General features: G+C 44.8%; 1 protein-coding gene across 1 annotated transcript; it reads left to right on the forward strand.

Moving 5' to 3' along the window:
- Positions 1-566: 566 nt before the first annotated feature.
- On the forward strand, positions 567-1439 carry LOC134944370 (taste receptor type 2 member 41-like). Its single transcript, XM_063932948.1, has one exon. It carries the CDS (start codon positions 567-569, stop codon positions 1437-1439), a length of 873 nt encoding a protein of 290 aa, XP_063789018.1.
- The last annotated feature ends 12850 nt before the right edge of the window (positions 1440-14289 follow it).

Consider the following 14289-nt stretch of genomic DNA (forward strand, 5'->3'; position numbering starts at 1 on the left):
TTTAGACAAACGTGAGACATGTGTGTGTTGTACATGATGTATATGTAGTCATGCCCCTTTTCTTTTGTTACCACCGGGAGCACTGAGAGGGTGGGGTGAGGTTAGAAAAACATGGGCCCATATCTATTGTGGGGCCTGGGTTTGCCTGGGAAGTGTAACCATGACCCCTAATGTGCAATAACAATACCCGCTCACAGTTTATGCACAGGCTACCCTATGGGGCCCAGCACTGCGGCCCACCAGATGTTTCTGCTGCCCCGGTTACCTGTGGTTCCTGACACATTTTTTCTGTATATTTTTTTATCATTTGCATTTTTACTGAGTAAATCTGATACCAGTGATAAAACAAAATATATCCTATCCCAGCTTCCTCTCCTCCCGTCTCTCCAGTTTCACAGAGGACATTAATACACACACAGGGAAACCAGATATCGCCCAGATTTGCATGTCTCCCCCTGCTCCGTGCTCCCCCTGCCCGGCATGTAATCATTACACCACTGGCACTTGTCACATCTGATGTCATTATATTAGTAAGGGAAACAGGACAGGTCGCCCGGCTGTGCAGAATGCAGCTGTCTGTGCAGAGTGTGATAAGCATCATTTTATCTATAATCGGGATACATGGAATCATCATAAACTCCGCCATCCTCTCTGTGTACATCAGACTCTGGAGAACGAGCAATAGACTCGGAGCCAGTGACCCAATCCTGCTCTCTATGGCTCTCACCAATCTCCTCCTGGTGTGCCAGTATTTGGTGACTTATTACTTGTCTACTTTTCACACTCAAATTAATGAAAGAAAATTATTTGTTTTTATTGTCCTGTACGTCCTGTACAATATGAGTTTTTGGAACACCGCCTGGCTCTCCATCTGCTACTGTGTGAAACTCGTCACCGTTACCCACCGGATCCTCCTCTGGGTGAAAATGTGGTTTCCCTCTTCCATCACTAAAATCCTCATAGGATCAGCAATATGGTCAGTTCTGGTGAATTTGCCCTTTATATGGACAACACAGATGATTCAACAGAATACAAATATTACTGATGGGTCGATAAGCTTTACAAGGAAGGTGAATGTTCCATTTAGAGTGGTGAACATGCTGCTCAGTTACGCCCTACCCATTACCCTGACTCTCATCTGTATTGGGCTCAGTGTGACGTCTCTCCTGCACCATGTCTGGAGGATCAGGCAGAACGTGTCCCAGGACAGCTCATCCCCTCAGCTCCAGGCTCTTGTTCGGGCGGCTGTGACAATGACGCTGCATGTGGTGCTGGACCTGACCTTCCTTCTTATCATTATTTCTGCGTTTGCTGTGTCTTCCAATGTCGGTCCTATGACAGATACATTTTTCTGGGTGTATTTCTTTTCATATCCATCTTTACAAGCTTTCATACTAATCTTTGGAAACCCCAATTTAAAGAGAAGTCTCTTCAGATAAGACCTCATAAGTTTCCTCCTCATCATTAGATAACAGGCAGGACGTGTAGTTGGGTATTATGCAGTGATTATATCTTACACATATTCTTAGCAGGTACAAGATAGATACATTTTAGGATGTTATTCTTATATTTCCCCTATTATGTAGTAGATGTGATTTTGATTTATTTCCTAAGAATATGAAATCCTCATATAGATGTACAGTACATACTAAGTTACCATTGTAGTCCATTGTGGATTTTAATATTGTCTCTTACTTGCTGCCTTCTACAGGCTTCTAAAGTAAAGCTTGGAGGAAGGCTGTAACCCAAAGGATAGCACCCCTAGCATTGCCCACCCCTCCCCCCAGCTCAGTGAGAGTAATGATGGAGATGTGGCCCTTAAAGAAACTTACTTACTTTGTACATCTCTCCGCTCCTGTTATATCACTACATGATTATTTAGTATGAATGAAGTGTCTGCAGAAGGTTACATAGTGTCATCTGGCCATCACTGCTGTGCATTTGGGGGCAGCCATAGGCAGGAGTAAGTGGCTCCAGACTGGAAGTGATGTGTATATGGGAAGGAATGCTGAGATACTCACACTACACAGCCCAATGTATTGTGTCAGTCACACCTATTACTGACAGGTGCATCAGATCCAGCATACAGCCAGACACTATCCATATCTATACATTAGCAGTAGATGGGTAATTAAGATCATCAGCGCGGAAGTCATGGAGGGGCCGCATTTTGGGCTGCAGGCACCTGAGTTTGCATTGGGGCTGCTGGACAGCCTACCTACACCTCTCCCCACATCTGGGACTTGTTAATGCCTGGCTGCCTGCCTCCATATACTGCAGCTGCTGGGATATACTTGTCTGACCTGGACACACTGTGTGGCTTCCCCGTGCTGGCAGGGCTTCAGTCAGCCTCACACTGCTCCAGTCAGCGTGGCCTTTCACCATAGCTACAGGACCAGCTGGTAAGCCACATTACCTGGGCGATCACCCCTCTTTACCACCGATGCCACCATCGTTTGTCTCCCTGACTCCTGTACACCTGCTTCTACTTTCTACCTTTTCATATTACTCCTGCCCCCACTGAAGTAATCCTATTGGGACATTGCTCTTTGTTTTGTTTTTTATTTTTCCACAATCCACGCATTGTACTTTTGTTCTGTGTCAGCTATACGGCCCGGCTCTGTTGGTGGGACTACATTGTCTATCCTCCTCCATATACATTGGCAGCCTCTTCTTTGCTTCTAACCCTTTGAGGCTGGTTATGGACATTTTGTGATTTCTATCCATCCCAAAGATTGCTAGGTTGCTCTGTATCCCACCGCATTCTGTAATGTACTGATCAGGATGTAACCGTTTGGCGACTGTATGCTGCATATGTGAGACCCAATACACTCTTACCACCTCATACTTTCTGTTTGCTCCTATTATTGTTACTCCCCTAATCTGGCACATCTGCATGGAAAGGTTCCTAGTGCCCACGTCAATGACATCTACTGGAACCGCATTGCCGCCCCGGGACGACACTCCCTGCGGCAACTCCTCTGACTCTTATTGCTCGACCTCGCGCTCCACCTCCCAGCGCACACGCAAATACAGACCACCCGCCAAACAGCTGAACATTAAGCCTACCAATTTATTGGCTATCTTGGGGCCCCTTTTGGATGAAAAATTGGCCGGTATCAAGGAAGCCATTGAGTCCACTTTAACTCAGCTTAACCAGCACTCAGGTCACCTGGACGAGGCAGAACAGAGGATATCATCTTTGGAGTATGACCTATTAATGGCTCAGCAAACTATACAGGCCAAACTACTAGAGATCTCCGACCTATCAGAAGAGATCGACAATCTGGAAAATCACAGTAAGCGTAACAACCTACGAGTCATAGGCATCCCGGAGTCCATTAAGGGGTACGAGCTTATGGATATCCTTTTATCAGGCATCCCAGAGCAGTTGACCATGGATTTAAAAGGAGCTCCACTTGTTATTGAGAGAGCTCGCAGAGTTGGGCCGGAATGGAAGAGTTCTGCTGGGCGCCTCCGCCCTGTCATCATGAGGATCCTGAACTATGCGGACAAAATTAAACTTCTTGACCATTACCGCAAGACTGCCAGCTTATCTTACAAAGACGACCGCCTCCTCATCTTTCAGGATTTCTCTGCTCTTGTGGCTACTAAACACAGAGAGTTTGCCCCCATCTGCAAGCACCTCTTTGACACCAAGGTCAAGTTCTCATTGTTCTACCCAGCCCGCCTGCGAGTCTTTGAAGATGACAAGCCGCTATTCTTTGATGACCCTGATGCGGTGAAGCTGCACTTCTCATGACCTGACACTTGACTGTTGACTGACTTTTATTGCTTGTGCTTCATCATTATTGTCCAGTTTCTACTTTCGGTCTCACATGTGAAGTATTGTGTATATGATACATGTACACTAATAGTTCATTTTCTAAATGTTTGATACTTTTGCTGTTCTTGTTGCTGTTTTTTTGTTTTTCAGATTGTGTCTGCCTAGGCCGGGGCCCCCTTCATCTCCTGGGGTGTCCTCTCCCCGCTCGATGGGACGGAAGGAGGCCCTGTTTCATCTTATTCTTATTTTCATGAATGTTTCCAGCTGTGGGTGTAGGCTAGCATAGCGTCTGTTGCCTCCCCACAACCTCATATAGATGGAGATTCTCGAGATAGTTTGCTACGTATTGTGTCTTGGAACATGGAAGGGCTTAATCACCTAGATAAACGTAATCAAGTGGTATCTCATTTGAAACGCATGGCCCCTCATATTGCATTTCTTCAGGAAACACACTGGTTGGAAGAACCTAGACATTCATTGCGTGCTCCTTGGGTTGCGGAGTGTATACCAGCCTCCTACCACTCTAAGTCTAGAGGGGTTGCTATCCTCTTCCATGCCAATTTACAATACTCTATTCGTAGGAAGCTCCTTGATCCTGATGGCAGATTTATATTACTAGATGTGTTTATTGGCAATACCGTATATAGTCTTCTTAACCTATACGCTCCCAATGTTTCTTCTGACTCTTTTTTTGCAGCTCTTTTAATGATGCTTCTCACCTGGGGCGGTCAAAACCTGATTGTTGGCGGGGACTTTAATCTGGTCGTCGACCCATCTATGGATAGATCCAGAGTAAGTACTGCTGCTCCTCTCTGTCATCTTCTGCCCTCCTTTTGCACGCAACTTGACCTACTTGACCCGTGGCGCATATTTCACCCCACTCAAAAAGACTTTTCTTTCTATTCTCACCCTCACTCGTCTCACTCTCACATTGACTACATCTTCACCTCTACCTACCTTTTTCCTAAGGTTACATACACGTCTATCGCTGACATTATCATATCGGATCACGCTCCCATATCTTTACTTATTCAATTAACATTGCCTCATCGCTTTTCTACATGCTGGTGATTCCCCGCATACCTCCGACATTCTACTGATTTCCTTCTTCACCTCAAACAGTCCTGGCTTAATTACACTTTGGATAATAGTGGACAGACTACAGATGTGCCGCTGTTTTGGGGTGCTGCTAAAGCGGTCCTCAGGGGACATGTTATGTCTTACACTCACTCCAAAAGGAAAAAGTTCTCTTCACAATTGCAGACACTGAGTGCGACACTCACCTCCTCTTATCGGCGGTATAAACAACACCACACCCCTGCCCGTAAGGAAGCTTATCTTTCAGCCAAGCACATTTATGACATTTTCCTTACTGAACGAGCTCAATTATCTTACGACTATCAAAGGAATAGGTTTCACAGATGGGGCAATAAATCAGGCAGATTATTGGCCAATTTGATTAAGAGACCCAAATCCCGTACATGAGTCAATGCCATTAATGTTTCAGGGACAATTGTCTCAGACCCCGATACTATTTGAGCAGAGTTCATGCGCTACTATCACTCCCTATACACCAGGTGCCCTTATGATATTGTTGAGGGCCGCTCTTTCCTTGAAGAGGCTAATCTCCCCACCCTCTCCCAAGAGGAAAGTAACTTTCTAGAGGGCCCAATAACAGCTGAGGAAGTTATCGACACCATTAAAAGCCTGCCAAATAATAAGAGTCCTGGACCTGATGGATTTGGCGCTGAATTCTATAAAATACTTTGGGAGGACTTAGCTCCCACTCTCACGTATTTGTATAATCATATCCTCACCTCTAAACAGACCCCACTCAGGTTCAACAAGGCTAAGATTATTGTCATAGCGAAACCCGGTAAGGACCCTTCCTTGACTAGTTCTTATAGACCAATTTCCCTTCTTAATCAGGATTTCAAAGTTCTGACTAAACTAATGGCTACTCGCTTGCAGTCATGCCTCTCTCGTATTATATCACCTGCGCAGTTGGGTTTTCTTAAACATAGGCAATCGGTACAAGGTATTAGAGCTGCTCTGGCTGCTAGCACCGACACTCATACTCACAAATTGTAAATAACATCTTGATTAACCTTGACGCTGAAAAGGCTTTTGACAAACTTACCTGGCCGCATCTTGACAGAGTCTTGCATTATCAGCATTTTGGGGAGAAATTTTGTGGCCTCGTTAACTCCCTATATACCAACTATATCGCGCAGGTGATAGTCAACACTTCTTCATCTCCTTTTACCCTCGAAGGAGGGACCAGGCAGGGTTGTCCTCTCACCCCCTCCTCTTTAATCTAGCTCTAGAACCCTTTTTACGTTATATCACCAATCTATCTATTTTTCATGGTATACGAATAGGCACTCGGGAATTGAATATCATAGCGTTTGCGGATGATATTCTTCTTCTCACCTCTAATCCCAAGAAGTCTGTCCCAGCATTGCAGGACACTATCGCACAGTTTTCTTCCTTTGCGGGATTCTCCATTTATTATGATAAATTGGAGGCCTTGGCCCTGTTTCGCAAGGTGACACTGGGGTGGGAGACTCCCTTTCCATCCCGCTGGGCTCCCTCTCACATCACCTATATTGGTGTTTTACTACCCTCTGATACCACTCTCCTTTATTCCTATAATGTTCACCCTATCCTCACTAAAAGTCAGACTGAATTCAGCCTCTGGCAAAACTTACCACTCAACCTTCTGGGTCGCTGTAATCTTGTTAAGATGGCTTGCTTCCCGAAATTGCTCTATGTCCTCCAAATGGTCCCTATCCTGCTTACGAAATCTGACCTGTTCCTCCTCAGCTCTCACATCTCTAGATTCATATGGTCCAATAAGCGGCCTAGAATAAGCTCTCTTAAATGATCCCAGAAGGTACAGAATGGAGAACTGACATAGAGCAATACAATAGAGCGTGTCTTCTTCGCTTTGCCATGGACTGACTTAGAGGCACGAACGTTTTTACTGACTCAACATTAGATTCCCAACTCAGTGTTCCCCTGTCCCTTGGCTATATTCTACATGCTTGTAATGCTGATCTGAAACTCCCTCACCTAGACAATTCACTCTTGACTTCCACTATCATGGTGTGGAGACTGTCCAGGGAATCATTAAACCTGCAATACACTCAGTCAATATTTCTTCCTCTTACTGGTAACCTAGACTTCCAAAATGGCCGGGCCTCGCTTCCCTTTTGCGCCTGGCGATCCGCCGGGATTATACATCTTCATAATCTCCTTAATTCTATGAACAAGCCACTTACTTTTGCTGAAGCAGTAGAAAAATATGACATTAGCCCCCATCATAAGTTTTACTACTTTCAGGCTTCTCATTATCTGCAATCTGTCCTGTCTAAACTACGAAAACAAGACTGTTTAAACCCTCTAGACACGCTTTAACACTCTGGCATGTACTCCATCTCGATCGATATATGCCCATATACGTACTGACATTATCCTCACATCTGATCTCACACAATTGCAAAAATTGTCCTCTCAAATCCCCTCTATGTCTCCTGAAACAATAATGGACAGTTTTGCTACATCTTTGAAACTTATTCCAGAAAATATTTGCCAGAAAATGTGTTACAAGATTTTACACAGGGCTTACATATCCCCCAAAAGAAGTCATTTAATGGGCCTTTCAAATTCGGCGAAATGCATTAAATGCTTCGCACCAGTGGCTGACATTATGCACTGCTGTTGGCAATGCCCCCACATATAAACATTTTGGAGTGAGTTACAGACATATTGTTCCTCTGAGCTAGGTATACGCTTTCGTTGCACTGTCTCCTGGGCCCTCTTTGGCCATCTCATTTACCGGCCAAATATCCATTCTCATGACAAAAAAAGCTAGTGATGCTTCTATCGGCTGTAGGACGGAGGTCCATACTCCAACAATGGATACACAACACTCTTCCCGCTCTACCTATGGCAACTTATAGATTACATTTCCTATTCACAATGGACTGGTTGGAAACGTCTCTTAACAAGGAGATTCTGACTCCTGCACTGTTTCAGTGCTGGGGCAAGTTTATTTATACGCTGCCCTCTTCAACCAAATTGGCTATCCAACAAAGCTTCCACTGTACTACATGGTACTGTCATCAACTTTTGGATAACGGACCCCCATTCCTCCCCATAGCCTCCTTTCTTTGTGCTCAACGCCCCTTCTTGCCTGTTACTAATAGACAGTCCTTACTCCCATCTATCCCTCTCGCCTTCACCACTCTTCCTCTCTTTTTTCCTTCTTGAATCTTTTTAGATCTCCTTCTTTTATGCTATTTTCTGATTTGTTGGTCTCTCCATAAATGGGTCGGCAGTCCCTTGGCCTTGGCAGGTAATGGTTTTTTTTATGTATGTTTGTTGTTTATGTTTTCAGTCCCTCACATGGATAGACATTTTCTCAAGTCCAATTTTTTGCCAATTCAGACCTACCATTGAACTCTTTTCCCTCATTACTATAATTTACAGTGATCTACTTTTCTATATAATCTGTGTTATGTGTTGAAAATAGAAAAAAAAATTGAGGTATTGTTTGAGACTATGACCTTGCTCTACCTACTGTAGTATGCTTTATTGCATGTTTTCTTTCTTTTTGCATATGACTATGTCTTATGTTTTCATTGCATACTGCTGTATGTTTTGTACCTCAATAAAATATATATATATAAAAAAAAGAAAAGTGCTTAGTGAGGCTATTATGGGGATACACAGCGATGTTTTAGGTTAAAGTTTTGGTTAATGGACAGGGTCTTGTGAAGTCCAAGGAAAATTCAGATCTTATACAAAGCAGAATGTCAAGAAAGTTACAGAGATAAGGGAAGATATTTATGTTGGTGGTTTTGTTAGTGGTTGCACAGTATTTGTAGAAGCAGGACTGGCACAAATGTCCAAGGCCGGGGGTTCTAAAACTCGGTCCTCAGGTCCCCAAACAGTTCATGTTTCCCAGGTTACTTGTACCCAGCTAGGTAGCCTGGAAAATGTTTGCTGTTTGGGTACCTCAGTTTGACAACTACTGTCCTAGGCATTGGTCTAGGGCACCAAAGTTCCATGGGTCTTCAACCTATGGCCCTCCAGCTGCTGTGGAACTGCACAGTAGCAGGAAGGCCCTTCCACAGCTTTGCTATTAAGGTATGTTAAAACTGAGGCAGGGCATGCTGGGATGTGTAGATCCACAGCAGCTGGATGACCGCAGGTTGAAGACCCATGGTTAGCTGGTGCCTAAAACATAATATAAGTCATGCAGTACCTTCAATTTCACCGCTCTGACATCTCACTCTGCTTTGGGAGTAGATATAGATCTGTTACCACACTCTCAATAGTACATGCCACCCTCTCCCCACTACAATTACAGTAAAATGTGGGGTTGGGCCAGTGCATATGAGGAGCCCAGTGGGGAAAGGGGGTGCTGTCCAAGGAATCATGTGCTGGGCCTCAGTAAAAGTGACTCAAGTTGTAACTGAGAGAATGAATAGATTGTACTGATGAGAAAAGCAATAGTCCATTTTGGACAGTTCATTATTGTATAACGTCCCAACAGTGTCTTGTGTGAGATACAGTGCCTTGCTAAAGTATTCACCACCCCCCCCCCCCCCCTTGGCTTTTTACCTATTTTGTTAAATTACAACCTGTAATTTTATTTTTATTTTTATCTGAATTTTATGTGATGGATTTATGATGTGAAATGAAAAACATTTATATTAAAAATAATTTCTATAAATACAAATCTGAAAATTGTATTGTGCATATGTATTCACCCCCTGTCCTTTGAAACCCCTCAAAAATTCTGGAGCAACCTATTACCTTCAGAAGTCACATAATTAGTGAAATGAAGTCCACCTGTGTGCAATCTAAGTGTCACATGATCTGTCAGTATAAAACACACCTTTTCTGAAAGGCCCCAGAGGCTGCAACACCACTAAGCAAGAGGCAGCACACCATGAAGACCAAGGAGCTCTCCAAACAAGTCAGGGACAAAGTTGTTGAGAAGTACAAGTCAGGGTTGGGTTATAAAAAAATATCAAAATCTTTGATGATCCCCCGGATCACCATCAAATCCATCATCTTCAAATGGAAAGAACATGGTACCACAACAAACCTGCCAAGAGAGGGCCGGCCACCAAAACTCACAGACCGGGCAAGGAGGGCATTAATGAGAGAGGCAGCACAGAGACCAAAGGTGACCCTGAAGGAGCTGCAGCGTTCCATAGCAGAGACTAGTGTATCTGCGCATGTGTCCACAATAAGCCGTACACTCCATAGAGCTGGGCTTTATGGAAGAGTGGCCAGAAAAAAGCCATTACTTAGTGTCAAAAATAAGAAGGCACATTTTGAGTTTGCCAAAAGGCATGTGGACAACTCCCCAAATGTATGGAGGAAGGTGCTCTGGTCAGATGAGACAACAATTTTACTTTTTGGCCACCAAGGAAAATGCTATGTCTGGCGCAAACCCAACACATCCCATCACCCCAAGAACACCATCCCCACAGAGATACATGGTGGTGGCAGCATCATGCTGTGGGGATGTTTTTCAGCAGCAGGGACTGGGAAACTGTTTTGAGTCGAGGGAAAGATGGATGGTGCTAAATACAGGGATATTCTTGAGCAAAACCTGTTTCAGTCTGCCTGTGATTTGAGACTGGGATGGAGGTTCACCTTCCAGAACGACAATGACCTGAAGCATACTGCTAAAGCAACACTCGAGTGGTTTAAGGGGAAATATTTAAATGTGTTGGAATGGCCTAGTCAAAGCCCAGATCTCAAGTCAATTGAGAATCTGTGGTCAGACTTGAAGATTGCTGTTCATAAGCGGAAATCATCCAACGTGAAGGAGCTGGAGTAGTTTTGCCTTGAGGAATAGGCAAAAATCCCAGTGGCAAGATGTGCAAGCTCATAGGGGTCATTCTGACCCGATCGCATGTTGCAGTTTTTCGCAGCGTAGCGATCGGGTCAGAACTGCGCATGCGCCGGTGCCGTAGTGCGCCGACGCATGGCTGCTCGTCGCTGTGCTACGATCGCCTCTGCCTGATTGACTGCAGAGGTGGTCGATGGGTGGGAGGGGGCGAAACAGCGATGTTTGGCCGCCATTTTGTGGGGCGTGGTTTGGCCAACGCAGGCATGGCCGGACCATCCGGGGAGTGGCCTGCAGCGGCTGCGTGACATCAAACGCAGCCCACTGGCGGGGCCGGGAAGCGAATGAGTAGCTCCCCGCCAGCACGCTAAAGCTGCGCTGGTCGGGGAGCTACTCGAAGTGCAAAGGCATCGCCGCTGTGCGATGCCTTTGTACTTCTGCAGGGGGGGGGGGGGCGGGGGGGGGCGGCGCTGACATGCGGGGCGGACTAGCCCTGTGCTGGGCGTCCCCCCCACATGTCTGAGTTCATGATCGTAGCTGTGCTAAATTTAGCACAGCTACGATCAACTCGGAATGACCCCCATAGAAACTTATTCAAAGCGACTTGCAGCTGTAATTGCCGTAAAAGGTGGATCTACAAAGTACTGACTTTAGGGAGGTGAATAGTTCTGCACGCTGAAGTTTTCTGTTATTTTGTCCTATTTGTTGTTTGCTTCACAATAAAAAAAAAAACTTTTCAAAGTTGTAGCCATGTTCTATGAATGAAATGATGCAAACCTTCACACAAACCATTGTAATTCCAGGTTGAGAGGTAACAAAACATGAAAAATGCAAAGGGGGGTGAATACTTTATCAAGTCACTGTAGGTGCAGAACATCTAAGTGTTTCTTAGATTAAACCAGATATGGATAAATGTTGGATGTGGGGAACAACAAATAATTCAATGGCTATGAAGCAGAGAACCTAAGGGAAACTGTAGGTCTTATTGTGACAGTGAGGGTTATTCAGGTCGCATCGCTTATCGATATGACCGCAATAACACCATTGGCTGCACAACTGCGCGCACGCAGGTCCCGTCCTGCGCGTGCACTCGAGGCCAATGCAATCTGATCACATTGACTGCGAATGCCTCTGACTAATTGGCCACCAGAGGCGTTCGCAGGGCGGGCGGGGGTGTTGATGGAACATTGGGGGGGGGGGAGCGTGGGCAAAATGGGGGCAGGTCGGTGGCGTTTTTTCGAGGAGGATCTGAAGGGGGTCATCCACAGTTGCAGCAACCGCAATTAAATTGCGATCTCTGCTGCTGGGCAGGCCATATAGCATGCTGGGCAGCCTTGCCCTGAGATGGGCGGCCCCCAACAGGTTGGGTCCAGGTGACCGGTGTCTGGGATACCATACCGACTGGTCACCCTACCGACGCTGGGATCCCGATCTTTAGATTGCTGGTGGGGGGGCTGTGCTCATCATGCAGTGGGCTTGGTGGCTCGCGCAGGTTCTATTCCCACTCTATTGGTGTCGTGGACACCCACAAGTGGGAATAGTCCCTCTTAGTTGGCAATCTCATAACCCCCCCCCCCCCCCCCCCCGCATGCGATAGAAAGGTTTGCAGACTCTGCTAAAAAAGCAGCATCTGCAATCCTTACTGAATCCCCCCCCCCCCCCCCCCCCCCCCTATATCAGCAGATTTTATTATGCCTGGCAGTTTTGCTTAATACTGTAACAACAATGTAACTCATCAGCATCAAAGTAACAATTACTCTCATCAGCTGATTGCGCCCCCGGGTCATGTGACATCATCTGTCAGTCACCCGATGTTTCAGCTCTATAAAAGCACAGCTAGAACTTTGGGGCTCATTTCAGATTCCTCCGTCATTTAGGTATTATAAGATAGAGAGTGACCTCATTGTTTCATGTAAAATGGGAACAATTACTGGATACCGGAAGCTTCTCCTGCTCAGATGGGAACAATTATAACTAAAGGGCAATGACGCTATTAGGAAGTTATAAGTGATATGATATAATTCCCATTAGGTTATGTTTAGGCTGCGGGGTTAGGGTCTGGCTATGGGAAGGGGGAGGGGGAAGGTAAGCTGCGGAGAGGGGGGGGTGTGGTTAGGCACCACAGGGGAGGGTTAGGCACCACAGGGGAGGGTTAGGCACCACAGGGGAGGGTTAGGTTTAGGCTATGGGGAGGGGGTTAGGGGTACTTTACTTACCAAACAGGTGTCAGGGTTCTTAGCGTCTGGATGCTGCTGTTGGTAATTTGACTGCCGTCATCCCAAGTGCCGGGATCCTGATACTATCCCAATTGGGATATTCTGATATATATTTGCATTTTATATATATATATATATATATATATATATATATATATATATATATATATAGTGATTATAAAATAATAAATAACACTGATTATAATTGAAGGCTTAGAATGGAAATTTAATATAAGTCTCTATTGCAATAAATGAATCACAGTAATTTTACTTAATAATTCATTAAGGATAAACATTTTTATTATACTGTACATGTTAAATTCAATGGTCAATCAAATTTGTTTTTAGTAACTTATTTTGTATTTTAAAATTATTTATTGCAAATATGGCTGTAACGGAGCGTACACACTGGACGATGTCGCTCTATAAGCTATGTCATCTAGTGTTTCCCCTCCCGAGTCGGGCGAACGGCGGCCGGCCGTACACACAGAGCGATATGACCGTTCATATCTCTTACTGATGCCACACCAAGGCCGGGCTGTGCAGACATCTCCTGGACGACAGTTCAGATTGAGCATGCATGCACCGCCAACACCAAGGGTTGTTAACGACCCGCGGTGCCGCAAATTGGTTGTCGTCACCGGCATACACACTAGCCGAGACGTTACTCAGGATGGGTGAAAATGAGCAACGTTGTTCATTTTATCGGCAAGTGTGTATGCACCTTCAGTACTGATCTGCCACCATCTAGAAATATTTCCTGCATTTATTTCCCTTAGTGAGAAACCTTTTTCTATAATGAAATACAATCATTAAATTACTATGTACAATTTATGTTACCTATTGGCCAATGTGCCTATACATGAATTAGCACACTGTATGTAACCCTATGCATGGGTTACTAGGTAACTGGAAATATATATATATATATATATATATATATCATAATTTGTAAATCAAAATATAGCTGTTTGTCAGTTGTGAGGTACAATTTAAAAGCGGTATATATGGTTACATGTGTTAATAGATTTTATATAAATTCATTTATATACACTAGGAGTAACTTATACATTTATACGGAACTGCTACGTATGTTATTGTGAGGTAAAACAATGTTTAATTGGTGCCTGTGCTGATCAACAGTATAACCTGGTATAAGCTGTATGTAAATATGTGTTTCATGTAGGTACTGTATATATGACTCTGAAGGGGTTAAAAATGGCTATATACATGTGATGGTTACTGTGGCAGCAGTGTTACGCTGAGCGCCAGGGAGACCGAGCCTGTGTTTCCTGCTGAAGGAAGGTGAGGCGGCAGTTCTGAGCATCCAGCCAGACAGTGAATAGAGAGGAGGAGTCGGGGGAGTGTCCGGGAGTGTCATCGGGCTGCATTGAGACCAACGGAGGAATAAG

The sequence above is a fragment of the Pseudophryne corroboree genome, chromosome 7 (genome assembly GCF_028390025.1).
Source record: "Pseudophryne corroboree isolate aPseCor3 chromosome 7, aPseCor3.hap2, whole genome shotgun sequence".
NCBI classification, from domain to species: Eukaryota; Metazoa; Chordata; class Amphibia; order Anura; family Myobatrachidae; genus Pseudophryne; species Pseudophryne corroboree.